Source organism: Eptesicus fuscus, chromosome 4 (assembly GCF_027574615.1).
Source record: "Eptesicus fuscus isolate TK198812 chromosome 4, DD_ASM_mEF_20220401, whole genome shotgun sequence".
In the NCBI taxonomy this organism is placed as follows: Eukaryota; Metazoa; Chordata; class Mammalia; order Chiroptera; family Vespertilionidae; genus Eptesicus; species Eptesicus fuscus.
The window spans coordinates 11,273,698-11,300,457 of NC_072476.1; the positions used below are offsets into that span (position 1 = coordinate 11,273,698).

Genomic DNA, 26,760 nt, shown 5'->3' on the forward strand with positions numbered 1-26,760 from the left:
CCCCTCGCTCCAGGCCTCCTGAGAGAAGGGGCTGCCTGTGGGAATGAGGGCAGACAAAACCACCAGGCCCTCCCCCATCCAGTCCTGGGAACCGAGAGACAGGACTACAGGGAGGGGGTGGGAACAGCCGCTTTTCTCCTGGCACAAGCTATGGAAAGTGGTGAAAATCCTAAAATAGGTCAAATCCCTCAGAGAATTTGGACAGACGTTTCTCGGGACCCAGATTCTCCAAAGAATGCGGACTCAGTGGCGTGGGGAGCCTCACCCCGTGCCCGGCACCCTCAGGCCCCATGCGGCACCCAGAGGCCCGGAGCACACCTGGACCGAAAGCACTCAGGGCCAGGGCTTCCACGGCTGGGCGGCCCGTTTGGGACCCACGGCTGGGAACCCTCCGGAGCTCCAGAGTGGGGTGATAGGTGAGGACTGAGGAGACCAGACCAGCTGACCCCCACTGAGGCCATCGCATCATCTCTGTGACCTCTCTGAGCCCCAACTTTCTCTCCTGTGAGGGTGCTGGTCCCTACACCTTGGGGCAGCGCGTGAAGGCAGCAAACAGACAAGGCCCGTGCTGTACTGCCTGGAGCTCAGGGGTTTCACGCTGTCGGCAAAGGCCCACGGACCATGCTGCCGACGTGCCTTTTCACTCATACAGCTGCTCTGGGGCCCCGGCTGGCTGACTGCCCTGCGCTGGGCGGGGTCCCCGAGGGCATGGCACAGAACCTCCCGCTGTGTTGGTCTGCCGGTTCGGAGGGGTTTGAGCAGAGCAGATGAAGGCCTGTCCAAGCCCCAGCAGCTGACGGCTCAGATCGAGGTCCAGCACACACCACTGTGACGGGCCTGGTCCCTTATCCGCTGTGCAGACTGACATTCCCGTCAGCAGCTAACAGCCCAGGCCAGACCCCACATTCAGTCCCCTTCAGGCCTCGCTGGGTGCCCTGCGCGGAATGTCCTCAAGGATGACGCCCTGGTCTGGTAGTTCTCCAAGGGGATTGGTCAGGTCTTGGCAGTAGGTGGGTCTGAGCTGGGACACGAAGGCCCGTCTAAGGGGGGCTACCACGCACGGCCCTCCTCTGCTGCTCTCTCCTCTGAGCAGTTCCCTCCTCCATCTGCATCTCCCTGGGACAAGGGGGTCCTGGCACACCGCGGGCTGGCAGTGTCTCTCTGCTGAGGGGACAGCTGAGGGCTGGGTGGGCGACTGGTCACCAGCATGCTGCCTGCCCTGACCGTCCTGCCGCTGTCCCAGACCCAGCACAGGAGACTGCCTGGGGCGCTGTGGGCAGCACCTGAGTGCCAGGCTGGCCACGTCCCAGACAGACAGGTGGGCCCGTGGGTCTGTTCTGGGCCAGCACCCCAGCCCTCCCTTTTGGAAAGGAAGATGGGGAGGAGCCGGGGAGGAGGGTCATGGAGCAGGACTTCAGAAGGCCCCCCTGCCTTTCCTATCAGGAAACACATCCTGTTAGTGTCTGGCTGCTGCGGCAGGCAGCTATTTGTTGCAGTTGGCTACGCCCTCCAGCTCACCAAAAACAGCCTCAAAAACAACCATTTCCTCTCTGCTGAGAGACAGAGGGAAAATGCACGCGTGCGCGCGCGCGCACACATACACACACACACACACACACACACACACACACACACACACACTTCCCCATAGCAAGCTCTCTGCTTTCCAGGACCAGCCGTTTTGTGTTGGAGGCACCAGGCAGGGGCTCAGGCAGCACAGCGGCTGCTGAACCCGCACTGCTCCCTGCGGCCCTGCTCAGAGCCTGCCTACCGCACGGGCTGTGCTCGGAGCGCAGCTGGTTCTGAGGAGTGAGGCCGGCTGACACCACGCTACCGCCTGTCTCCTCCCCAGTTACTCTCTGTTCTCCCGCGTGGGGGACAAGAGGCTGCCAGCCTCCCTGGGCTCAGCTTCCCAGGAAGACGGCGCACTCAGGACTCGGGGCTCTCGCTGGTGCCCTGCTTCCTTCTCGGGATGGGCCACGCAGTCACCTGCAGATCAGGCCTGTCCCTGCTCCAGGTGCAGGAAGGAGGGTAAGGAGGACCGTGAGGTGGGCTCACCTGCACCTGCTGCACGGGCCTTCCCAACCCTCCGAGAATGAACGGTGATGTCCTCTAGCCGCCCCTAGCCGCGTCTTGGTTCTCCCAGGCCACAGCAGCTGACCAGGACTGGGACTTTCTCCACAAGCGGTTGGCACCAGCAGTCAGTGATGACTGTCCAGAAACTGGTGGCCACAGCCGTGCTGGTGGCCCTGGTCTCTCTCATCCTCAACAATGCGGCAGCCTTCACCCCCAACTGGGTGTATCAGACGCTGGAGGACGGGCGCAAGCGAAGTGTGGGGCTCTGGAGGTCCTGCTGGCTGGTGGACAGGGCCCGGGGAGGGCCAAGCCCCGGGACCAGGCCCGGGCAGGCGGACACACGGGACTGCGAGGCCCTGGGCTGGGGCTCTGAGGCCGCAGGCTTCCAGGAGTCCAGAGGCACCGTCAAACGTAAGTGCTCACTTTTCTGTCTCCTTTAGAGTGGACAGGGCCCGCTAGCCCTGCGTGGCATGCAGACGACATGGGTTGAGTGTTTGCTGACGGGTGAGGGGTGCTTTGGTCTGAGGGGTAGCACTGGCTCTTGGGGAACCAGGTGGGCCCCGAGCTCCATGCCCACCCTCCCCTGGCAAGCCACAGGCACACTTCAGTCCTACTCAGCTCAAGCCTGCCTCTGTCCTTCATGACAGAGTTCTCTTCACGCAGCAGTGGGCTTTTCTCGGGCATACACATGCTGAAGAACAAATGCATTAGCCAAACCAAGAAAAATACTCTTTTTTCCTGGTGGAAATTAAGATTGTTAAGAAAAATAAACAAGAAGCTTAAGAACACATGGCTGAGTTCTGACTCCGTTCCACAGTCATCAGGGTGAAGGTGGTAGGCAGCCCAGGCAGACCCAGCGGGGCTGGCTGTGGGGGGACCACCGGCCGGCTGCGGAGCCGGGCCCCTGTGCCCCTCCGCGGCGTCGCAGGCCCTGGCTGGCCACGCGGAGCCCTGGGTCTGTCACTGCTCGGGAAGCTGGGAGCCGGGCTTTGAAAGTAGGGTCAGGTCTGCGTGCACAGAGGGAAGGGTTCACCTCCACAGTCATGGAGGCTGATGGGCAAAGTCTCCCAATGACTGAGAGGGTCTAACTTGCAGGTGGGTGTCCTCCGTTCTGCGGACCAACCACGTCTTTAAGGAAATGTGACACACACGAGACTGCAGCTGGGACTTGGCTAGATGCTGTCAGGGGGGTCCCAAGTCCTCAAGCAATGCGAACATGTGATGTGCCGGTGTGTGGCTGTCCCCAACTGCAGTGGGTTCGGAACCCTGGCCTGCGAGGGAGCCCGGGGTGGAGGATGTCGTCCCATTTCATAGGCAAAAACCGGAGGCTGCAGGAAGCACGCGGCTCAGCCGAGGTTTCTGGGGGCATGCAACCCACTCTGTCTACTCAGGCTCCCACACCACAGCCTGAGGGGTTGTCGGTCAGAAGGGTGGCTGTCTGCCCCTCCCCCTCCCTTGCAAGTAGGGAGCAGAACGTCTCTTTAACGGATCAAGTGCATGAATGACTTCAGACTTCTCTATGAGCTCTCAGAACTCAGGGGCCTATGGGGAACTGGATAGATGCAGATGGACTGGGCTGTCTGTAACTGGCTGGTCCAGAGCGATTCTTCTGGTAGGAGACTGTCCTGAGGAGCAATGAAAGCCAGTGGCCCAGCATGGGAGGGGGAGCCCTGGGCCTCAAGGATTCCTGCCCCGGTCCCCCACGCTGACCAGGTGCCCTCCCTGCGTGTCCATTCCCTCTGTCCCCATGCTAAGGACTGGTCACCTCAGGCCAGGAGGACACACAGGGGTCCTCCTGACCCCCACACAGCCAGCTCACGCTACGCTTCCCTCCTCCCCTGCCACGTGTCCTGAGCAGCCCCACTCACCCGCCCTGGTTTGCTGTCCGTCCCAGACCACCTGCTAAGCTCCCTGACCAACATTTTTCCCTGTTAATCCTCACCTGAGGATATTTTTTCCATTGATTTTTAGAGAGAGTGGAAGGGAAGGAGGGGGTGTAGAGAGGGGGAGAGAGAGAGAGAGAGAGAGAGAAAGAAACATCGATGTGAGAGAAACACATCAACTGGCTGTCTCTGGCATGCACCCCAGGTATGTGCCCTTGACTGGGAATTGAACCTGCGACCCTTCAGTATGCGGGCAGACACTCTAACCACTGAACCACACGGCCAGGGCCTGACCAACTTTTAAAATATCCTCCTGCCATTACTACGGTGCTTGTGGCAGCTACCCTTAATGGATCTCTGAGCATCAAATATTTATCCAGAACAAGGGAAATGTCTACAGAAGCTTCTCTTGAGCAACACTGAATTGAGCAAAGTGAGCCAACTTCACACCAGGTCCCTGTGACATGAACAGGGAGCAGCAAGCCGGCACCCTGGCCCTGGGGGCCCGGAGCTGGGGCTCCCTCCACCACCTTAAATCAGGCCAGTGCCCCGTCTCATTACCTCTTACGAAAACCCCAGCCCACGCTTCGCCCACACCCTAGCTGGGCACAGAGATTGGGAGGAAGAAGCAGGGGGTCCTTGTACGATGCCTGCTGCCTCTGCAGAAACACCTCCACACCAGCCAGTTGTCGCTCGGTCAAATCATCTCGTCCGTAACAGGGTGGTGGGGTCTGGGTTGCAGAGCTGACGCCTGGTGCACAGTTCAATCCTGAGTACCCATCTAGGGACGCCAAGGGGATGCGCATGTCCCTGGTCACACATCACTGGTCCTGCTTTGCCCAGAGAGCCAGGCTGCCCTAGAGATTCCAGACCTTGCAGCAGGCAGCCAGGGCAGCTGTTGGGGACAGCAGGAGGCTCCGGCCAGCTCTGAGCCAGAGGTCCTGGCGAGGCCCTATGGCAAACATCTCGAGGAGACATAACTCAACTTTGGTCAGGGAGTTTGTGCTGCTGGGTGTGCTGAGCAAACCAGGCAGGGGCACAGGGGCCAATCCAGGCCCTCAGCTGCCCCCAGGTACACTGGGCCGGCCTTGAGGATGCTTGCTGGGCAGGATGCAGCGATCAGGTGGCTTTTTCCTTGCTGTGAGGTTTTGGGGGGGAACATGGGAGACTTGAGGGCCGCCTTTGGCTCCCAAGGAGATCTCACAACCTAACTCCGGTGTCAGTCTTACTCTGGTCCTGTTCTCTCTGTCATTTTTCATCTTTCCGTATTTCATGCATCCTGTCAGGCACCTGATGCTCTTTTTCTGAAGCGAGATGTATCATGAATAAACGTAATTAAGTCCTGGACACATGCCCTGCCCAGAGGTGATGTGATGCTCTCCAGCCCCAGATGGGGGCCTGAGTCTCCCTGGAAATGTAGGTGGACGGGGCGTGGACCACATGCTGCCCGGCCGATGACATTGGTGCACATTCACATTGGGCTCCTTAACATCCAGGCACTGGCTCTGGCTGGTATGGCTCCTTTGGCTGAGCATCATCCTGTCCACCAGGAGGTTGCTGGTTCGATTCCCAGTTCGGGCACATGCCTGGGTTTCAGGCTTGATCCCTGTGGTGGTGGTGGTGGGAAGTGCAGGAGGCAGCTGAGCAATGTTTCGTTCTCACATCAGTGTTTCTCTCTCTCTCCCTTCCACTCTCTCTAAAATCAATAAAAACATATTTAAAAAATTTCAGGTACTGCTGCCCAGGCTATGCACATAGGCAGTGTTAGAACCTGTAAGACGCCTGGGCGTGGTGGATGCCAGCCTCCGAGTGAAGGGAGTACGGCTCAGAGAGGAGTCTGCTCAGGCAGCACGGCGAGTCTCTGAGCGTCATGTCCCATCCTTTACAGCCTCTGGACAGCTGCAATATGGGTCCACAAGGACTTGGGCCGGGCCTAGGTGGCGGCTTGTGAGCTTGGGGACGCCACATGGAGCCACTGCCGGGTGTGCAGCGCAGGGCTGTGCACACAGAGCTGCTGGGAAGGACAAAGCTGGATGCCCGGGTGGGCAGGGCAGCAGGCGGAACACGGGGAGGGATCGGCCAGGGTCCCTGGTGCTGTGCTCCTGGCTCTCAGGAGCCTCGGTCACGTGGTCTCTGCACCAACACGTGCTCCCCTGGTGCTCGTGTCCACCCCAGGCCACTCCCCTCCTCAGCCAGCAGTTCATTCACATCTTTCCTCACCCGCAAGGCTGAGCTTGGGAAACCGGACGGACTTCTCTGGGTCTGGCTGTTAACCTCCGTCATGTTTAACACCCTCATCTATGAGGTCACTTCCCCCCGCTAAATTCTACATCTTTCAGAGAAGCAGAGCCTCTGTGCAGCCATATAAATGGTAACAATAATTGCACAGAAAATCAGTGTGAAGAAGCAAGGAGGAGGCCCAGCCTCAGTCTGGGGGCGGTGAGGAAATCACAGACCCCGGGGAGCACACGCCCCTGTGCTAAGGCTCAGAGCCCCGCTGCCCCTCTCCGCCCGTGTCTGCTCCTTCCTCCCAGCCCCGGACCCACCGCCACACCAGGCCTGGCCCTGCTGGCACCCCTGGGCTCCCCAACTTCGCCCAGCCCCTGCCTCCTGGCCCTGTGCAGGGTCAGAGAGGAGTGTCAGGGCTTACAGCGATGGCAGTTGTTCCTGTGGTTACTCTGAAGGACACAGATTGTGAGCTCAATTATGGGGAAGGACAGCCCACCTGGGTGGGGGGCTGTGCCTGCGAGAAAAGTGATTGAGAGAGCAGGACCCACAGCGCTCAGGAAGGTGAAAGGGTTAATTTGGTGGTGACTGTCATGCATCTAGTGGCATGTTCTCTCTCTCTCTTCTCTCTCTCTCTCTCTCTCTCTCTCTCTCTCTCCTGGCACTTGGCCCTCGGCTCTAGGATCTCCTAGAAGCTGCTCTTACTTCCCAGGAGCGGAGCCTCTGCTACTGTCCTCTGGCATCCATCCTGGCCTCAGAGCCAGTGGTGCCACCCCCAGGCCAGAAGGGGCACTGGGAGGAGGCCTGGGACCAGGGAAGGGGGAAATCCTTCGGGCTGAGGGTGACAGATGGATGGCAAGAAGGAAGCAGCTGAGACACAATGGGGAGGAGGGGCGCACCCTCCATGGTGGGAAGTGGCACAGCACCTCCATTCGACTCGGGCTGCACGAGCGCTAAATGTGACTGTTGCCTGGCAGGGGCAGGGGCAGGGAACCACACAAACCCTCGCAGCCTGGCATGGGCGGGGGGAGGGGGCCCAGGAGGCTGACAGACCTCACTTGGCTCTGTGGTGGCCACCTTAACTGTCCAGAAGGGCCGCAGGGAAGGGACCTGATGCCCCTGCCCCTGGCCTTTGCGGTTCCACCCGCGGCACGGCTCTGTCCTCCCTCTGCCCTGTGTGTACGTCCCTTGCACCTCACTCCTGGACTGGGCGCGGGTGGGGGGGCAGAGTACACGGAGCCCGGGTTGGGGGGCAGAGGGAGATCAGTGAGGCTGTCAGTGCAGACGGGGATGAGCCCCAGGAGGAGAGAGAGACCCAGCCCTGAGCCGCCCGCCTGCGCTGACCACCTGCCTTCTTTCCTCTTGGCCCCTCCAGTGCAATTCGACATGATGCGAGCCTGCAACCTGGTTGCCACGGTGGCCCTCGCTGCGGGCCAGCTCACTTTCATCCTGGGGCTGACGGGCCTGCCCCTGATGTCGCCGGACTCCCAGTGCTGGGAGGAGGCCATGGCTGCTGCGTTCCAGTTGGCGAGTAAGTACCCCTGCGCCCCGACGGGCAAACCAGCGGCAGCTTCTGCTGGGGCTGGAAGGCCCATTGTGGCCTCCTAATGCCAGGCAACCCCCTGGGTCACCCTCCTGCCCCACCCGTCCCCCTGGGCAGGAGCAAACGGGAACACGCACACGGGGTGGGGAGCGCGAGGATCCGAGCAGCCGTGGTTTTGTATCTCTAGCGTGGCCCTCGGCCCTTTTCCGTTTTGAGACCAGGTGCTGACTGGGGAGGACGTGCTGTCTTCCAAAGTCTTCGGCATCTAGCGTTTTCTCTGCCCGCTGCGGCCCGTGTGGCGGTGGCTTGGGTTCACGCCCTCCCGAGAGGGTGCAGAGCCTGCCCTGGGCAGGGGGCGAGTGCCATCTGAGCCTATGCCTGGCGGGGGCAGGGCAGCCAGGACCAGGGCCAGCGGGGAGTGAGCCTCTGGAACAACTTGGAAGCCACTGCAGCCCCGGGGGTGGCTGTCGGGTGAACTGGGGCTGGGCATGCGCACACCGTGTGGTCTTGCAGGGGTGAGAGAGGTGGTGTAAAGGATGGCACTGCTCCGAGGGCACAGGGTGGCCGTGGAGGCACCGTGAGGGGCTGCTCTGTGGTGTCTCTCGGCCTCTGCTCCTTCTGGCTGGCTCAGGGTTAACCACCGTGGAAACCTGGACGCTCAGGCTTTCCACTACCTACTGGGGGAAAGTTCGGCCAGTGGTCCCAGGGGGCAGAGACTGACGAAGGGGCTGACGTGCTTGGCGGAGAATGGCAGCTTGTCCCAGTGTTGAAGGTGCAGTTCCAACAAGCCCAGTAGAAGAAACATCGGGAAGTCAGAAGTGAATCATTCTAGGAATAATGGGTCCCAGCCCTCATCCTTCTGGAGAACACAATTTCCAGTCTGAGGCCGAGCGGCTGGCAGGTGTTCGTGTGCTGGGAAGCGCCTGGGTGTGAATGGAAGGTGGTGTGGTCCTGAGCAGGCCACCTCCCCAGGCTGGATGCAGCAGGGGCAGCGGAGGGCCGACCCGAGGAGAGCACAGGGTTTGGCGTGAAGGGGACTGGATTGCATCCTGGCTCCATCAGTTATTATCCATGTACTCAATCCACACTTCAGTTTTCCCAACTGCACAGCAGGGAGGAAGACTGCCCCCCACCGGACTGATTCTGAGAATGACTGAGGCAGGACGGGATTGCTGAGCACTCTGCCTCCCCCCTCCTCCGTGCCTGTGGGTGAAAACCCAGACATTCCAAGTGATTAGGAAAAGTACCCATTTGCCCTCTGCTAACCCGAGGGCTGTAAAACAGAACTGGTTTCTCGCCTCAGTGAATCAGCCCGTCGCTATCACGTGGGATTATCTGAAATTCCATCCCTTCTAGAAGGAAGTGGAAGATTTTGAAACGTGATTGGAAAAGCTAGATTAAAAACAGACATTTTGGTGGCATGGAGGAAATGAAAGTAACATTTCCTGATCTGAAAATAACTCTTAGCAGGATAATCAAAGCACTCATTGCAGTGTTTCTCAAGAATTTCTTTGAGACATTTAGCAATATTAGGATAAATACTGTGGGTTTGGTGTGAAACTGACATCTTACTTCCTGCAAACTCTTATTTTAGAACAAGATAGTGTTATTTACAAATAACATTTTTTAAAAACTCAAAGGGCGGGGGAAGCCCCGTGAACTAAAATGGAGTTGTCTTGCAGCAGCCCTGGCAGTGGGAGGGCTGCCGAAGGCCTGGGGGCCTGCGCTGTGGGGGGCAGGGAGCATGTGCTCCTCTGCTGAGTATTTCCAGGCCAGCACGACCTCTGGAAAGGTCGGACCAGGCTCTGCTGAAAAAGTCAGGCAGAGGCTGACGGAAAAAGCCAGGAGCAGCGAGCGGCAGCCCGCAGTGTTTCGGACGGTCCCTCTCGCCTCCCCGGGCAGCCTCTCCCCTTGGTGTCTGCCCGTTACTCCCAGCAGGTCTGTTTTGCCCAAAAAGGAAATGCATTTGGCCCTGTTTAGACTTGTTTCATTGACAAACAGTACAGAATGCAGCTATGTGCCTTTCTTCTATCATGCTGCTAATTTTAGAGTTAGGTTTTTTCCTGTGCTCCGGTCTGTTTTAAACAGTCAGGGAGAGACTGAAGGGCGCCAGGATATCCTGTCCCAGGAGGGGGAAATGCCTGCTAGTACCTGTTACGCAAGCCAACCTTGAGTCCCCAGTGCCCGGGCCAGAGGGTGGGCAGGGGAGGAACGAGGAAGGGAAAGCACATGGCGAAACTGGGGGCCGGGAACAGCTGGAGCCAGGCAGAGGCGGCACATGCTGCCAGGAGGGCGCCCCGGCCCTGCCTCCTGAGATGGGTATCTGCCCACTTGCTCATTCATTCCCAATAGTTTCTGGCCACAACCTACACTTACACGATGCCTGGCCTGTGTCTGTACAAGGACAGTCTCAGCCCCTCAGAGCTGCGGTTCCAAAGGGCAAGGTCATATTGGAGACCCTACAAAATGGCCATTTTCATGGATCAAAACCTATGAAATATCAGCCATTTCACCCAGTTTGCTCTATCATGTTCAGGCCACCGCATACAAGTGTCTACTTTCTTTGCAGAATTTTCCAAGTGTAATTTTAATTTACCTTAAGGGTGAAAAAAATTCCTTTCTGCCCCTTATTCCACCCTCACCCCATAAGCTGAGTATGCTGTGAAAAGCTGCATTTTCCCTGTGGGAAGCACTCCGCAGGTTAGACACGAGCCTAGGCCCCGCTGGGTGTCTAACAGCCCCTGGAAGTCGGGGGGGGGGGGGGGGGGAGGAGAGGGTGCAGTCAGCATGGAGGGGCTCTGCACGGTCCCGGGCCACTCCCTCCCCCCAGCTCTTCCTGTTGTAACCAGTACATGACAGACACAACGGTCAGGCTTCCCTCTCTCTTCCTCCCACCACTCAATCTGCTGGTAATCCAACTTCAGAGCGTAGAGCCCTCTCTGGAGGCGACGGACAGTGAGGCTGCGACCACATGCCCCTCGTGTTCTGACGACAGCAGAGGCTCCTGCAGGGTGGGGCCCATGGGCCATCCCAGCCCCCGAGCCAGCAGCTGCGAGGCTTGGGCCCTGCCTTGCGGGCGTAAGTGGTCCATCCCACGGCCTCACACAGGCACGAGCTCCGATCTGACTCACTCTACACACCTTCCTTTCTCCGTGACCCTCCCGGTTCCTCCTCTCACTGCTGCTCCTCTGTTTCTTCGTGTCTGTGGTCTCACTGATGTACGCAGAAAGGCAGTCAGAGCAGGGAAAGCAGCGCCGAATGGGGGGTCAGAGGGCGCCACCTTCGAGAGGTGGACGGTCTTTCCCAGACCCGGATAAGCACAGATGCTGACCACTTGTGTCCGGCTCCTGGAGCAGAAGGTAAAGCCGGGGCGCAGGCTGCAGCAGCTGAGCTGTGGGCCTCAGGGTTCGGGAGAGCAGTGGCTTTCCCAGGGCGTGTGGGGAGAGTGGGCGCGAGCAGGCGCCTGGCTCTGCCTGCAGACCCTCTTCAGTTGTGCTTGCTGCTGTCGTCATTCTGACTTCCCACTGTGGCCCTGCTGGACACCACCACACTGAGACGCTCCAGTCCCCAGACACAGCCTCCGCGCGCTGTCAGGACTCAGGGCTCCCACCTGAGCTCGCTGTGAGAGCCAGAGCCCCCCAGTGCGCCCCCAGCCCACACCACGGGCAGGCTGTCCGGGGCAGAATGCTGCAGGAGCTTGGAAATTTCCTAAGTGTGACCCTCACTGTTGGCTACACAGGACTGACTACCACGTATGGCCCTCGGCTGACATTTTTAGGTGGGACGAGTGATCTGGCGGTTATTCAGGGCTCTGTACTTGGGTCAAGTTTCGTCTTTGAAGGGTGACTCCTTGGCCACCTCTGAGCCTCCGGGGCAGTGCACTGCCTATCGGAGTCCCAGACTGAGAGCCTTGGGGCCGCACATGGCCCATCAGGCTGGAAACATAGCGGGTGTCCCTCACGGCTCACCATCCTTCATCAGTGCCTGTTGGTGCTCTCCCTGGGGTGGGGACTGTGCATCCCATGTGCACCCCACTTCTGAGAGCCCTGGGCTAGTAGGCTATACCCCTCGTCTTGGGAGCCAATGTCTTGCCTAATGACAAGATGGGGTCATGCAATGGGGGTCCCAACGAGCAGGCTTCTCATGTACTCCCTCCCCTCAGCCCTCCTCTCTTACCCCCACTGCTCATTAAAGCATGTACGTATGCCACCTCTGATCCATTTTGGAAAATGCTGGTATATACGTGAAAAAATTCCCTAGCGCCGCCGCATCAAGGACCCTAGAAATGGTGTCCTGGGCTGCACCCATCCATGCCTGTGACACCCAGAACACAGTCCCTTCGCAATGTCCCAAAGTGGGGCTTTTACCAAGCCATCTGCCCTTAAACAGTGGCTACAGGTCTACTAGCCACAAATTTACCGCCGTGTTTCTTCGGAAGCATGTGGCTGTCGCTCTCAGGCATCCATGGATTTCTTATTCTAATATTTGATATTATTCCTAGTTTATGATTTATCAACCCTCATCATACGTAACCCTCACCCTCCATCTCTGCGGAAGTTTCAGTCTCGCCTCCTTGTCAATCATGTGAGTGGCCCTGGACCTTCCTCTAACTTATAGTTTTCCTCAAAGTACAATAACCACAATGAAACGATGCAGGTCAAGTACAAACAGTGGCCCGTGCTGCACCCATCCATCTTTGCAGAGGCCGGCTGTTCATGTCTCACTCTTATCTGCCTTCATAACGGCCTTGGGCTCTCCTTGGAACATCCCCCCAACAATTCCTCATCTCCTCTGTGGAGCTGCCCAGCAGGCCCAAGCCCTCGTGCTTTTCTCCCAAAGACGGGGACCAGCACTTGTCTATCTCTGGCCACTGGCACCCCCATTTCCGAAGACTGGCACTGTAGAGAGTTTGGTGTCATCTGCAAACCGAGCTCGTCCCTGCACATGCGCACTGCTGCCGGGATGTCAGTCCTCGCGTGACCACCTCTGGCGCCAGGCTCGGGCGGCACTCTTTCTCTGGCCTCGGCCAGTCCCCTCCTCGAAAGCTTAAGCAGGATGACTAAGAGAGGAGTTTACTGAGGAACCTGGTCAAAAGCCACTTTAAAAGCCTCACATGGACTCATGTCTGCTGGTTTCCTCTTTCCATTTCTGGAAATCATTAGAGTTTTTCTCATGATGGCAAAACCTATAAACACACAAGGAGCCACTGACCCCCGCCCCTGAGAATGCTGATTTTATCAGTCCTCTAAGGTCAGTCGAGGTGATAAATGGTAATTGTCTTGGCATCTCAGGAGCTGGTGGGGATTCTGCTGTTTTCTTAGGCTCAGGGACCTTCTCATAGGACAATACGAGGTTTTGTTTTTGACAGTAAACAGGTATGTTGCTTGGTCTGGATAATTTTCTGTCTTCTGCATCTGTGCCCCATGCCCCAGCCTACATCCCCACTGCACCTCTCATTTCTCCTTCTTCTCCCTTTTCGCCACGCTGCTCCAAGCGCCGGCTCCTATGGACGTGTCTGATCATATCAATCGTACCATCTTTAGTCTGTCCTTTCTCCAGAATCCCTCCCTCTGGGGAGAAACACTGGACAGCCACTGTTTTCCTGCTCACAGTGTAGGAAGATCCCAACCACAGCTGTGCCTTGAGTGGATCCATTAACTAGCTGGTTTGCTCTGTAAATACTCTCTCGAAGCCTCACGCCAGCTTTGCCAGTTCAGCTGCCGTGCACGCTGCGGCAGGTGTGCTGGGCGAAGAGCTCCCGGGGTCAGCCCCACGGGCTTCCACTTGTGCCACCTGCGTGTGCTGACAGTCACTCAAAAGGAAGGCCCCGTGACAGACACCGCCGCCCCAGGAAGCGGGCAGGAAGGAAGAGAAAGGAAAGGGCGCTCTGCAGGCTGAGCTGTGAATCACACTGCCCACTGCGAGGCCGGCTCACAGGAAGGGGCTGCTGCCTTTGCAAACAGAAATCCATGAGGATGGAACCAACTCCATGAGCAGAGTTTGGTGTGTCTGCTAAAACTCTCCCCTTTGATTTGTTTCTGGACAAACATTAACATCACCGCCAAGTCTTTCCAGGGACAACTCTGAGGAGAGGGGGGATCTACATCAGGCTGTAACAGAAACAGAAAATCTGAGGTTGACCAGCAAGCCCCATACCTAGCTCCTCAACACCACGCCCCCCTCAGCCAGAGCGCTCTATGGAAGTAAAAGGCTAGTTTGATTTCAGAAGAACGTCTGTACAGGCGATTCCCGGCGTCTGGGCTGAGGCTGGCGGCGCACAGGGAGCCCACATGCTCTGCCTTTCCGTGTCTCCCTGGCTTTTTACTGCTGACACGTGGCACCCACAGAAGACCCCACGCTGCCTGTGTCTGCTCAGTGCCCACAGCTCCCCTTGGCTCGGGCAGAGTTGGGCGATGGTTAACCCCTGGACCCAGCGGACACTGTCTAGCAGCTGTCCCTGGACGAGGAGGGTGCGAGTGTCCCTGCACCGGCCCTGCCACGCAGCCGCCGTGGGGCCCAGGCGCCTCCCGCAGCACAGCCCCCGTGCCCACTGTTTCAGAAGGTTCTTTGCACCTTCCTGGCACAGAGGACGGTTTTTCTAAATGAGTTTTTTTAATGTGAGGGAAGCAATCCCTTCTCTGACTATATGCTGAACTACAGTAATACAAAAGCCAACACTGATCTTTACACAGAATAAGTCACGTAAATGTAATAACTCCTCCTTTCTGCTTCTCCTTTCTACTTCACCTCTGAGTGACACAGCTGGGAGGTGAGACACCCACACCTGTGCTGGAAACAGCCAGTGCTGCTCACTGCTGGACTTTCAAGACAAATGATGAAATAGGAGGAGGCACCGCTCGTCCATTTTCACTCTGTACAGACACCATTTGTCAGGCTGTGCATTGCCCCTGCCCTGCCATCTTTATCACTTTACTGATCGTGTTTTCAGGATGAGGTGGCGCAACCCAGGGTGTCTGTGAGCAGGTGAATTTACACTTCTTTTTTCTTTTGTTAATCCTCACCCGAGGATATTCTCATTGACTTTGCTTGCCTCCTGCCGGTTCAGTCCCTAGCCCAACTAGGGCTAGGGACTGAACCGGCAGCCCAGGTATGTGCCCTTGACTGGGAATTGAGCCCGTGACCCTGTGGTGCATGGGCCAACGCTCTAACCACTGAACAACTGGCCAAGGCAAATAGACACTTCTTAAATCAGTTATCCATACCCTGAATGTTCTTTCATCTTGTAATGGAAAAAACAGACACACTTTGAAACCGCAGTCTGTGTACCTTGTAGGCAACACAGCTAAACATAGAGAGGAAATAATAAACAGATTCCAATGGTTACCAAATCACAGCCTAGCCCAGCCGGGTGTGGCTCAGTGGTTGAGTGTCGATCCAGGAACCAAGAGGTCACTGGTTCGATTCCCGGTCAGGGCACATGCCCGGGTTGTGGGCTCAATCCCCAGTAGGAGGCAGCCGATCAATGATTCTCTCTCATCATTGATGTTTCTCTCCCTTTCCCTTCCTCTCTGAAATCCATAAAAATATTTTTTAAAAAATCACAGCCTACCCTACTTTCAAAACACAATAGTGATCTTAAGAAAAGAAGTAACAGTACAGTTGAGTAGCCCTGAGCTGCTGGGAAATTTGAGTGTGGGCACAGGACAGCGTCCGAGTCTTGCCACTCAGTGCGGGGACGGTGCCTTGGCACTGCCCGGGGGTTAGAAGTCAGTGGCCGCTCTGCCCCCACAGTCTGTGGAGTGTTCAGTGAGTTAATATTTTCACCACTTGGAGTTCAGAGTGCTCTCTCCACATGCTGGTCCCCTGGCGTCACAGGCCTAGCCTGGCTGCTCTCTGGGAGGGCTCGCCCAGCCGCCATCCCTGCTCACTGGCAGAGTGCTGCCCCCTCACTCCCACCGCGTGTTCTAACTGTCTCTTTCACAGGGCACACCATGTTATAGTGACTAATTTCATCTTTATCACCCCAAAAAGAATGCCAGGTCCCCAAGGACAAGTCAACCCAGCCTTAGCAACCCCTGCCCCGCCCCAAGCACACAGGAGTGGAACTCAGTAGGTCTGCTGAGCACACCGTGCGGTAACCAATGCCAGGTGCCAGCACAGCAGCCGGGCTCCACGCTCAGCGACATCTACGCAACTGTGGGGACCGGGGTCCTGTCCCTCTGACAGGCTGTAGTCATCAAGAGGCTCAGAAGAGCCTCCAGTCAAGATGGCAAAGTTAGTTACAATTGTAATTGTTTCCTTAATAATAAATTAATGTAGTAAAACAAACGAGAAAAAGAAGCTTAGAGGACTTGCTATGGAAGCTGCTATTCATCACGTCTTCTTCCCCAGTGACCACATTACTAGTACATTCTGCTCCGCATTAGGGGATCTCCTTGGATTTGTCTCAAACTGGGTGACTCTCTGAGAGGCCGAGATCAATGGGTGGGCCGCACTCCAGCTGCAGGGACAACAGCTGGAGGAGGCACCGTGCTGTGAGCTTAAGCGGAGTGCTGAGGGACAAGGGACCAGATGACAGAAGGCAACCCTCTTGTCAGGGCTCTTGAAACACAGGGATGGCAGCACCAGGAAAGGCCTGGAGGTAGAACTTGGCATCGCAGAGGCACGGAGAGGCACCAATGTGGCTACAGAGTGACAGAGACAGGGCGGCCACAAGAGAAGGGGAGGAGGTTTGAGGCGGGGCTGGGCCAGGCTGAGGAACGTCCTAGGGCAACAGCTGCCACAGGGCATTTGTGCGTGGGGGGGGCACATGATGCGTGTCTTCCAGAGCTGACGGTGCACTTGGAGGAGAAGCGCGTCAAATGCATTAATATCTGCTACGGAACCGACTGTGGAAAGGTGAAAGCCGAGGCTGACTGCCGGTGTCATGACGGACTGTAGGAAGTGCTTGTTAATGAAAGAATCTAAAATCAGGAGCACTTCTAAGATATTCTAAATGTTTTATTGTGAACTATGTATGCAAAGAACTCAATGAAACATGTGTGCCCTGCTAAAGACATGAGGTGAACGCCGAGAAGCCCTGGGTGTCCTTCCTGTTGTGCCCTCTCTCCCTGGGAGGTAACTTGTGTCAGCCACTCCCTGTGTTTTTTAAATCCTCACCCAAGGGTATTTTTGTTGTTTTTAATTGATAATTAGAGAGAGAGAGAGAGAGAGAGAGTGAGAGAGAGAGAGAGAGAGAGAAACATCAATCAGTAGCCTCCCATACATGCCCCAACCAGGGTTCAAAACTGCAACCTAGGTATGTGCCCTGACTGGGAACTGAATCTGTAACCTTTTGGTGTACCAGACGATGCTCCAACTGACTGAGCCACCTGGCCAGGGCTTCCTGGTTTTTTATACTTTTATTCCCTCTTCGGGTTTTCTTAAAAGGCAGCCTGGTGGCTGAGCCTGTGAGAACCACGCACAAAGAGCACGTGTGAGAGCTGTGTCCCTGGGACGTCCTCTCGGCACCACTGTTTCTGCGGCCCACCCTAGCGCAGTGGGGCTCACGCAGCCGTGCACCTGCCCCCTTCCTGTCCCGGCTGCCCAGAGCTCACTGTGTCCTGTGGACACGAGTTTCAGACATTGCACATTTGGGGCACAGTCGTTTCCTGGATGAGCAGGAGTTTCACTCCAGCGTAACCCCAGGAGGGGAACTGTGGATCCTCAGGCAACACCATGCTGTCCTGAGCTCCCACTCAGTGAGGGTGGGACCCCTCTGCCTCCAACCTGGGCCGACACTTAAGTTTCCTCCCTTTCTAATTCTGCCAATCTGGTGAGTGAGTGCCTTTTACTCCTTTCTAGATTAGGGTCACCTCTTTCAATCCAGCTCTCATAATTCACAAGTCTCCACTGAAATATCTTGCAACGTAATTCTAGGTCCTCTCTCTGTATTCATCAGTGATGTAAACCAGCCTCAAGACAGGTAACTGAGCTGGGAGAGGGGGTTGCCCTGGAGGCCAGAGAGGCCCAATTCTTTCACACTGTTCTGTTAGGATCAATGATGCTGTAAAACTGCAGCCGAAGCCACGTGACAGATTTAAAAAATATTCTTATAACACACCCAACACAAAAAGAAGCTTAGTTTAAAAAGAGAGAAACAGCTAGCCAGCATGGCTCAGTGGTTGGGCGTTGACCTATGAACTAGGAGGTCATGGTTCGATTCCTGGTCAGGGCACATGCCTGGGTTGCAGGCTTGAACTCCAATAGGGGGTGTACAGGAGGCAGCTGATCAATGATTCTCTATCATCATTGATGTTTCTATCTCTCTTTCCCTCTCCCTTCCTTTCAGGAATCAATAAAAATATATTTAAAAATAATCCTAGCTAGTTTTGCTCAGTACATAGAGCATCGGCCTGCAGACTGAAGGGTCCCGGGTTTGATTCTGGTCAAAGGCACATGCCTGGGTTTCGGGCTCGATCTCCCCTGGGGGGTGTGCAGGAGGCAGCCTATCAATTAATTTCTCTCATCATTGATGTTTCTATCTCTCTCTCTCTCTCCCTCCCTCTCTGAAATCAATAAAAATATATTTTTTAAAAAATAATTCTTTTCAAAAAACATAAATAAATAGATAGATAGATAGATAAATAAATAAATAAATAATAATAATAAAAAAAAGAAACGGGTTTCAATCACAGCAGAGGGTAAGTGTCAGTATCCCCCTCAGGGTGGGTGACTGATGCAAACCAGCTGCTGCTCTCTGGGTAAATTCCTTCTGGTCGAGTTAAGTCTTCAGTACTGCCCTCCCTGCGGGCTCCCACGGGCCTTGCTGGGAGCCCCCTTCAGCCAGGGCCTTGCTCCTCTCCTCTCAGACATAAGCTGGATTCTAACTCGCTCTCCCAAAGCTCCCATCCTGCCCCATCCTTCTGAGTCTTGTTGAAACCAGGCATAACAAGCTCCCTTGGGTGATAAAAAATGCCCAAAGACAGTAAAAATGAGGAGGACACATAAAGCATTTTCATTCTCATTACACAAAAAACAGGCTACAGTTCCTTTCCGCACTAACGCAAAACTCGGTGCCATAAAATCGTGAGCAGAGGATGCACCCTTCCCTGGGAGAGAGAAATGACAGGTTTTTTTTGTCAGTGTGCATGACAAACAGAATTAGTTATTTTTAACAGAAAGGAAGTATCCAGAAGCTTTCCATGTATAAAAAGCTCCACAAAGTACTGTAGAGAATTACAATAGAGATTAGTCACTGTCACCATTGTTTAGGACACGACTGAGGTAGGTGAATGTTTAATTCATACGTTCTAGAAGGTCCGTGATGATGAGACTATATGCTTGTTTTTAGAAAATCCAAGCCTGCCCCCCACACCCCAGCCCAGCACCAACGCGTACCCTAGTTAGTAGGACCATTAGCTGGCATTGCGGCTGCTCTCTGCTCCGCGCCACGCTGGGTGTGCATGACGCGGTTTCCTGAGGAAAGCAGGGGAGGCCGTGGGGCGGGACCAGCAGGAACAGACGTATGGATGTCACAGTGCAGGGCAGGCAGGGACCACAGCAGCAGCAGCCTGGCCGGAGCATAGGGCAGGGAGCGTGGACGGGCCTGGGCGGGGCAGAGTCCCATCTGGACCATGCTGGGTTACAGAGAGCCTATGTCTTTGTCAGGCATTTTGGTTCCAAGAAACAGACTGTCTCAGTCAGCACATCAGAGGGTGGGGTGCTGGGGAGAAGAGGGGGCTCCCTGGGCCTCCCAGGGCTCTGCTTCTGCTTCTGTCCTCACTCTTGCTAGCCATGGCTCCGCTCAACCTACGGCCCCCTTCCAGTTTCCTCCGGCTTATTTAGCTCCTCCCAGCTGAGAAGAGTGACAATCTCAGGGGACAAGAAGGGACAGGACCAGCTTCCCCGACAGCAGAGCAGTGGTGACCTCTCCTCCATCCCGGTGGCCGGGGTTTCTAGTCTGGATTCAGAGCTGAACTCCACGACATCAGTGTTCCGGGTGAAAATCCTGGCTTTCCTATTGTAAGAATTAATAAAACCAAGTCTCTGGAGCTCCTTAAAGATAAAATTATTAAAGCAACGATGCTGTGGTATTAGCTACGAACTAAATGTGAACAAGTCTGGCCTGGCCGGCGTGGCTCAGTGATTGAGCGTCGACCGATGAACCAGGAGATTGCGGTTAGATTCCTGGTCAGGGCACATGCCAGGGTTGCAGGCTCGGTCTCCAGTAGGGGGTGTGTAGGAGGCAGCCAGTCAATGATTCTCTCTCATACTGATGTTTCTCTCTCTCTCTCCCCTTCCTCTCTGAAATAAATAAAAATATATATTTTTAAAAATCACCACATGAAACAAACAAACTAAAAAATAAATGTGAACTAGACTGTGGGAACTGCCATCAGTGGAAGACTCTGGCCACAGTCCCAGCACAGCCCCCTCCCCTTCTAAACAAATGCAACGGGGGTGGGGGGGGTGGGGGTGGGGGGGGGGGGCGAGAGGGAAATTCTAGAACCAGCTGCATCTATTTAGAAGTAAGAGGAGAAGCCAGCAGGAGACTCGGACACAGCTCCGTTCTCGTTCTCGGCTTCTGCCCTCTGCCTAAGCAGGCATGCTCTAGGCCACCTGGAGTTCTGAAGGAAAATCTCTATTTCCTTTAGAAGCAAATGCTAAGAACAAGGAAACGCCTAGGAACAGGAATTCAGACCAAGTTAAACACCAATCAGAGTTGTTACTAAATGAGATTTAGAAAAACTGTTTGCTTTCACTTCGAACCGGGTTTGTTTGGGGTGAGGGACAGCGAGTGTCAGTGCCCCCTTCATTGGGAGGTCGGGGAGCGCAGAGGGTCAGGGCAGCAGCACAGCTGCCTCGAGCAGGGAGTTCCGCAGCTTCTCCCGGCTGGGGAAGGCTTTCCCAACACCTGTCTTTCACCCACAGGTTTCATCCTGGTCATTGGGCTCGTGACCTTCTACAGAATCGGCCCGTACACCAGCCTGTCCTGGTCTTGCTACCTGAACATCGGCGCCTGCCTCCTGGCCACCCTGGCAGCCGCCATGCTCATCTGGAACATTCTTCACAGGAGAGAGGACTGCATGGCGCCCCGAGTGATTGTCATCAGCCGCTCCTTGACGGCTCGGTTTCGCCGTGGGCTAGACAATGACTATGTGGAGTCACCATGCTGATGAGTGCCAGGGAGGGGCCCTGCCTGGGACTTTACTAGTATCCACTGTAATGGAACAGTCTAGAAACCAAGGGACGGCCTGCGTGGAGGCGGCGATTCCTATGGTTTCTTCTATATGCATATGTACGATACACAGGTATGTTTACTATGTTTATATAAATATATGATCATATATCGTCTGTGCCAGCCTCCCCCTGACCCACTCACAACCTGGCTTCACGCTCACGCACGTCGCAAGGCGACCAGCCCGAGATGCACGTGAGGGGCGCAGCGGCCCTGCTCAGCGCCCTGGTCTGGGGTTAATTTATTCTGTGCCTGCTCAGACGGGCATCTGCGGCCACCCTTTCTTCAGTAAAGCAGAACATCCCGGGAGATTTTCTGGAAATGGCTGTATTTTCCTCGAGTGGCTCAGAATCTATAATCAGATGGTTACGGCTTTAGGACAGGAAGGAGTTAGTAGTGTCTGTTTGTGCCTGATTATTTTTCTAAGTTAAAATAAAATGGAAACCTCTTACCACTGTCTAAAATGTGTGTTGTATCTCCCTACACTGCCACGTGGTAAAAGGAATTTGGTCTATTTTATGTGTTTTTTGTGGGTTAGCAGTAAGAGAAGGGTTGAGGCATTTTTAAAGATCTGGTGGGAGTGAAACTTCGGGTTACTCATGTCCTTATTCTCGTTTCTGGTCAACCGAGCCTCAGACACCCACGCTCCTACAGACTCCGCACACCGTGGTCATATGTTGGCAGATCCACAATTAGTGGAGCGGGACGGGAAAGTCTATTTGTTTAAAGAAATTCAGAGAGAGGTCCACTTCCCCCACATAAAACCTTTGGCCTCTCTTCAGTCAAACACTTGGTGGGCGATACCTTCACGATGCTACATGGATTCCAAACCACCCAGCTCTTACACCTGTGAGAGGTGAAGAGGCCGTAAGTCTCCAGGCGGAACAGAAAACATTAAGAAACTGGCCCATATCCTCAAGGACTGCCTGACGACATCTATAAGGACAGTCCTTTGATAACTGCACGGCTTGACCTCATGCCACCTAGAAGTAGAATCACTGTCGCCGTCCTCTGGCCCAGGAAGTTGACCCTGGGCACTGTGGGTGCCATCAAAGCCAGGGTAAGGCCTGGCTGTCACTAGGCTGAGCCTCCAACCCCAAGAAACTTTGAGCTTTGTTGCTTTTAACGTTCCAGAGAAGTGAGGTGGCCAGCTTGGAATTCAAAGACTATATCGCTCCAGGATAGTCAGAACAAATGGTCCTGCTCACCATCTGGGGTATGCGGATGCGAACAGTCATAAAGCAATTGAGGATGATTTAAAAGCATCCGTGGCCTAATCATCTATAATAAAGCTAGCAGTCAGTGTAGAAACAGCCAGATGCCTGCCCCACAACCAGTACGCTCATGGGAACATTTAGGTTGGAGCTCCCTTCCTTTGAGCTTCTTTCCTACAATGGATTTCCCCCAAATCCTATGCTAAAAATAATTGTTTTTTTAAAAGAATGAAATATTTAAGGTGTATAATTTTAATAATATTATGTATATGATTATATAAATGTTCATTAAAGTTTTAAAGTTGGCCATGTGATTGATTCTAGTCTGTGATCGTGTTTATATTAAATGAAAAGTGAGCCAGAAAGGCTGGGCTATGCCATCCAGCTACTCTAGTTCACTTCCAACAAGAGTCCTCTTGTCCACATGGCCAGTGTTGAAAAGGCCTCCCAACTGGAACAATGCTAGGCCTGTTTTAGAAATAAGCCAAGGAACCAGGGTCACACACTAATTTGAAAGGCGCTTCCATGTTACAGAAATCATCACTGCCGATGAGGAAGGCTTGTTCCAGGCAACTTCATTTTCCACCTTTCTCTTCCGACTTTAGTTTCATTCTGTAATAATTTTTCTACACTTTCGAGATTGAAAGCTGTCAAATGTCCCTGGGAATAATTGCTGAATTCTCTCAGGAACAGAGAGGAAGCTGCTTTTTAGACAGCTTTGATTGACTTCTTTCAGAGTAATTTTAATTGCATGTTCACTGTACTGTTTTGAGTGTTTATTATCAAACTAGAGGCCTGGTGCACGAATTTGTGCACAGGTAGGGTCCCTCAGCCTGGCCAGCGATCGGAGCCGATCAGGGCAGAGGGACTGCAGGAGGTTGGCCAGGTTGGGGGAGGGACTGCGGGAGGTTGGCCAGCCAGTAGTGGGGAGGGACCGTGGGAGGTTGGCCAGCCGCAGGAGGTTGGCTGTGGGAGCACACTGACCACCAGGGGGGCAGCTCTTGCATTGAGCATCTGCCCCCTGGTGGTCAGTGCACGTCATAGCGACTGGTTGACCGGTCGTTCGGTCAACCGGTCGTAAAGGTTGCTTAGGCTTTTATATATATAGATCCTTTTTTTGTTTAGTAGCAATTGTTCCCAGAGGGGACAGGTATTACAAATATTTAGCAACTGCAGAACTTTCTACTAGGAAGTGTCCAGAACACTATGAAATTAATCAAAACAACTAAATAACAGCCCAAGAGGCTGTAAGCATGGCAGAGGCTGAGAGCCAGGCTCACCTGCTCCCTACGCCCAGCTGTGCTGCACCAAAACTCACTGCTCTACAGCACATGCCAGGCATGTCCTGGTGCCTGTATGAGCAGCGGTGTTTCACTGAGTGAAAAGACAGGGAATACAGCATAACAGAGTCACAGAAGTGTTAACGATCCTTAGAATCTCATATAGAAAGGGAGAGAAAGTACCCAAAGAGTGTACACATCCCTTCGACACCTCTGAGAACGGAATCCTTACCTTTTGATGAGTTTGATAGATTTGAAAGCTTCATCCATGTCTCCAACGGCGATGAAGAAGCTGAAGTTGAGCATGGCATTCCGGGTGGCCTTGTCGCAGTCCTCCAGCCCCACGAAATCTCGCAGGGGCCTCCTGCCCACCATTTGGGGAATGCGGTTGTGCTGTGAATCCACCCAGTTGTCTCTGTCTGCTTCTCCTGGCTGATTGAGAAAGGACACTGATTACCTGTCAGTTCATGTAAAGCTAATGTCTACACTAAGCCTCTCTCATATGTCAGCTATGGGGGTCCTCTGCAGACAGATGTGGACAGTCAGCAGGAGGCCCTGGCAAATGCAACAAAATCAGTCCTCATTTGAAACCAGAGCCAAACAGCAGATAAGCAAAAGCAAGTCTATGCACAGGAAGTTGTTTTTCAACCTCTGGTTCCCTAATATCAATTTTTCAAAAGTTATAAAATAGTTGTGAAAATCCCCAGTCCTGGCTGGTGCACTCAGTGGTTAGAGCATTGCCAAGTTAGATTCCTGGTCAAGGGCACGTACCTGAGTTGCAGGTTTGATCCCCAGCCCCAGTCTGGGCCCAAACAAGAGGCAATCAATTGATGTATCTCTCTCACATCAATGTCTCTCTCTCCCACCCTCCCTACTTCTCTCCCTTCCACTCTCTAAAAATAAATGGAAAAAAAGTATCCTCAGGTGAGGACACACACACGAAAATCCCCACCTACCATGTTTGTTTTGTAAACTAGAAAAATTTTACTATCAAGTCAGACATGTACACATGTGCACAAGGTCTTAAGATGAAACAATGCCATCATGATTTCAGGTGGAATTTTCTAAAATGATAACCTGAATTAGTGGAGTGCCCTCCCACTGGTTTTTCTCAGAAGAAATGTCAACCTAGTGCAGAGCTCCCCAGACAGGTGTGCGGAGAGAAAGAATGTCTGAGCAGAGACTCGATGTTATAGTGGCTGCCTGAGGCCTTTGTGCACCTGGCACCTTGAAATACAACCGACTGAGGGGACCAGCTAAGTCAACTATTGGCTTCCTTCCTGACTGCTGGGCGCTGCCCTTGCCTGTACGCCCACCGCTCTCCTCCAGGCTGCACCCCTCTACACACACCATTCTCTGTATTCCCCACTGTCTGCTTCTTTCTCTCTGCAGGATCCATTTCTCTGATGTACACAACGCTACCCTGTGTAAAACGGGGTCATGATCCATCCTCCCGGACCAGTGCCCCTGCACGTCACTGGTCCTGAATTTGTGCTACTCTATGATTTCTGCAAGGCTAACCTTCACCACCTGCTCAGTTCCTAGCAGCTATTCCATCTCACTGCTGCTTCTCAAGTTCATCTGTAGTCCCCAACTTCAGGGGGTACTTGACCGGGGCCTTGAGACACTGGTAGGACGTGTGGATGGCAAGACCCAGGTGTGGATGGCAAGACCCTTCCAGGCACCAGGGCATAAGCAAAGGCTCTGAGGCAACCCAGGGCAGCTTAAATTCAGAGTTCATGGCCACCTGTAGGCTGGGTCACACTAGGCAGGAGGCTGAGGTTTGGACTGATTTTGCACGGAACGGGAAACCTTTGGAAATGTGCATGTACAACAAACAACTGGTAATGCTGACCGCTGTGGCTTAATAATCACAGGGCAGGATTTGAGGTCCATCAGCCTTGCTGTGATCCAATCAGAGCCCTGCTCCTGTGAGCACACTCGGGAATTCTCGCAGAGGCACGAGCACCTGAGGGCCCTGCTTCGCCTGCCGCCTGACCCAGCATTTACACCCACTCTCATTACAGCTCTTCGAGGAGAGACAGCCACCTGCCCTGGCCACCATGGGAGCTGGGGGCCCAGGGCTGTTGACTCCCAAGTGTGGGGACAGAAACCTCCAGTACGTGGCCAAGGGAAGTAAACACAGTCAGTAATCAGAAAAAGAGCAGCTTTTAAAGAAATACAGTGCTTTATGGCCATTCACCACAAGCACCTCAGAGTCAAGTTAATAAGATTTCCTACATTGCAAATGTAGGTAAGCTATTTCCTGTAAAGCAAACATCAGGTGACAGCCTGTTCCTGCCACATGTCTGGCCAGGACAAGTGCTCTGTGGTGACATGGGGAGCTGATACGGTGTCATATCCTTGATCAATCTGACTAGAGAGGACATGCAGGTGAGGTGGGCAGTACTGTCACAGACAACTGTAGCTTAACATAAAGCAAGATCTTGAGAAAAGGGCAGAGTTAAGATAACAGAGGATAAGTGGGGAGCCATCTCACACTGCATCACACACGTCTCCTCTCTTGGACAACGAGGAGAGCAGCACAGAGAAGACAAGAGACGAGAGAAAGACGCATAAGGGTGTGAGAGGAACCAGAGTCCACATGTGAGAACAACGGGGAGGGGTGGGAAGGAGGGGAACGCGCAAGAGAAAGAACCCAAATGTCTCCCACAACCTTCCGAGTTCTCACATCCAAGAGCAGAAAATGCCAAAGGAGCACGAAATGAAATTCAGAAAAACGCTCGTCTCGGGGAACCGATCTATTTCAAATAAGGGACTGAGAAAACCTGCATCGACAGAGCATAAGGATTCTAGAAAAGTCACACGAGCCCATTCCCAATTTTCACAAAGATCATTCCATTTATCACAAGTAAACGTCAGTCTATACACTATTCATGATGCCAACGGCCATGCCATGTCATTTTATATGGAATTTTTAGGGACATGGGAACCCACTGCGCCCAGATTCGTTGTTTCCATCACTCATGCCATGACACGTGCACTTCTGGCAGCCTCCAAACCACAGACCCACACTCAGCTCGTCAGGGGACGTGCAGAGGCCAGGGGGCCATGCAGCTGAGGAGACCAAGTCCCAGGGAAGGCAAGTAACTCGGCCAAAGTAACCACATGGGGGCATGAGCATGTGTGTGCTGAAAACAACCCTGTTCCCTCACAGACTAAAAAACTACATGTATGTGACATGTACAAACGTAGGTAAGTAGACACCTCTTGAAAGGCCACATGCCAGCCTGGTCACAGTGGCCATCCCTGGGGGCTGGGTCTATGGAGACTTGCATCATCTTTGGTCTTTATTTCTTTTTTTGTAGCGTCTAAATTTTCTAGGAATACACAATTT

At 54.1% G+C, this 26,760-nt stretch overlaps 2 protein-coding genes across 2 annotated transcripts in view; one reads left to right on the forward strand and one right to left on the reverse strand.

The window, feature by feature from the left end:
- The window catches only part of IFT140 (intraflagellar transport 140), a 92,714-nt gene that overhangs the window by 21,391 nt on the left and 44,563 nt on the right, over positions 1-26,760 (reverse strand). Inside the window, exon 18 of the mRNA XM_008146377.3 lies at positions 23,635-23,834. Within this exon, the coding sequence (XP_008144599.2) occupies positions 23,635-23,834 (200 nt within the window). The remainder of the gene's footprint in view (positions 1-23,634; positions 23,835-26,760) is intronic.
- Positions 1,592-22,436, forward strand: TMEM204 (transmembrane protein 204). Its single transcript, XM_008146376.3, has 3 exons — positions 1,592-2,487; positions 7,561-7,716; positions 20,602-22,436. Exons 1-3 carry the CDS (start codon positions 2,208-2,210, stop codon positions 20,844-20,846), a joined length of 681 nt encoding a protein of 226 aa, XP_008144598.1. The 5' UTR covers positions 1,592-2,207; the 3' UTR covers positions 20,847-22,436.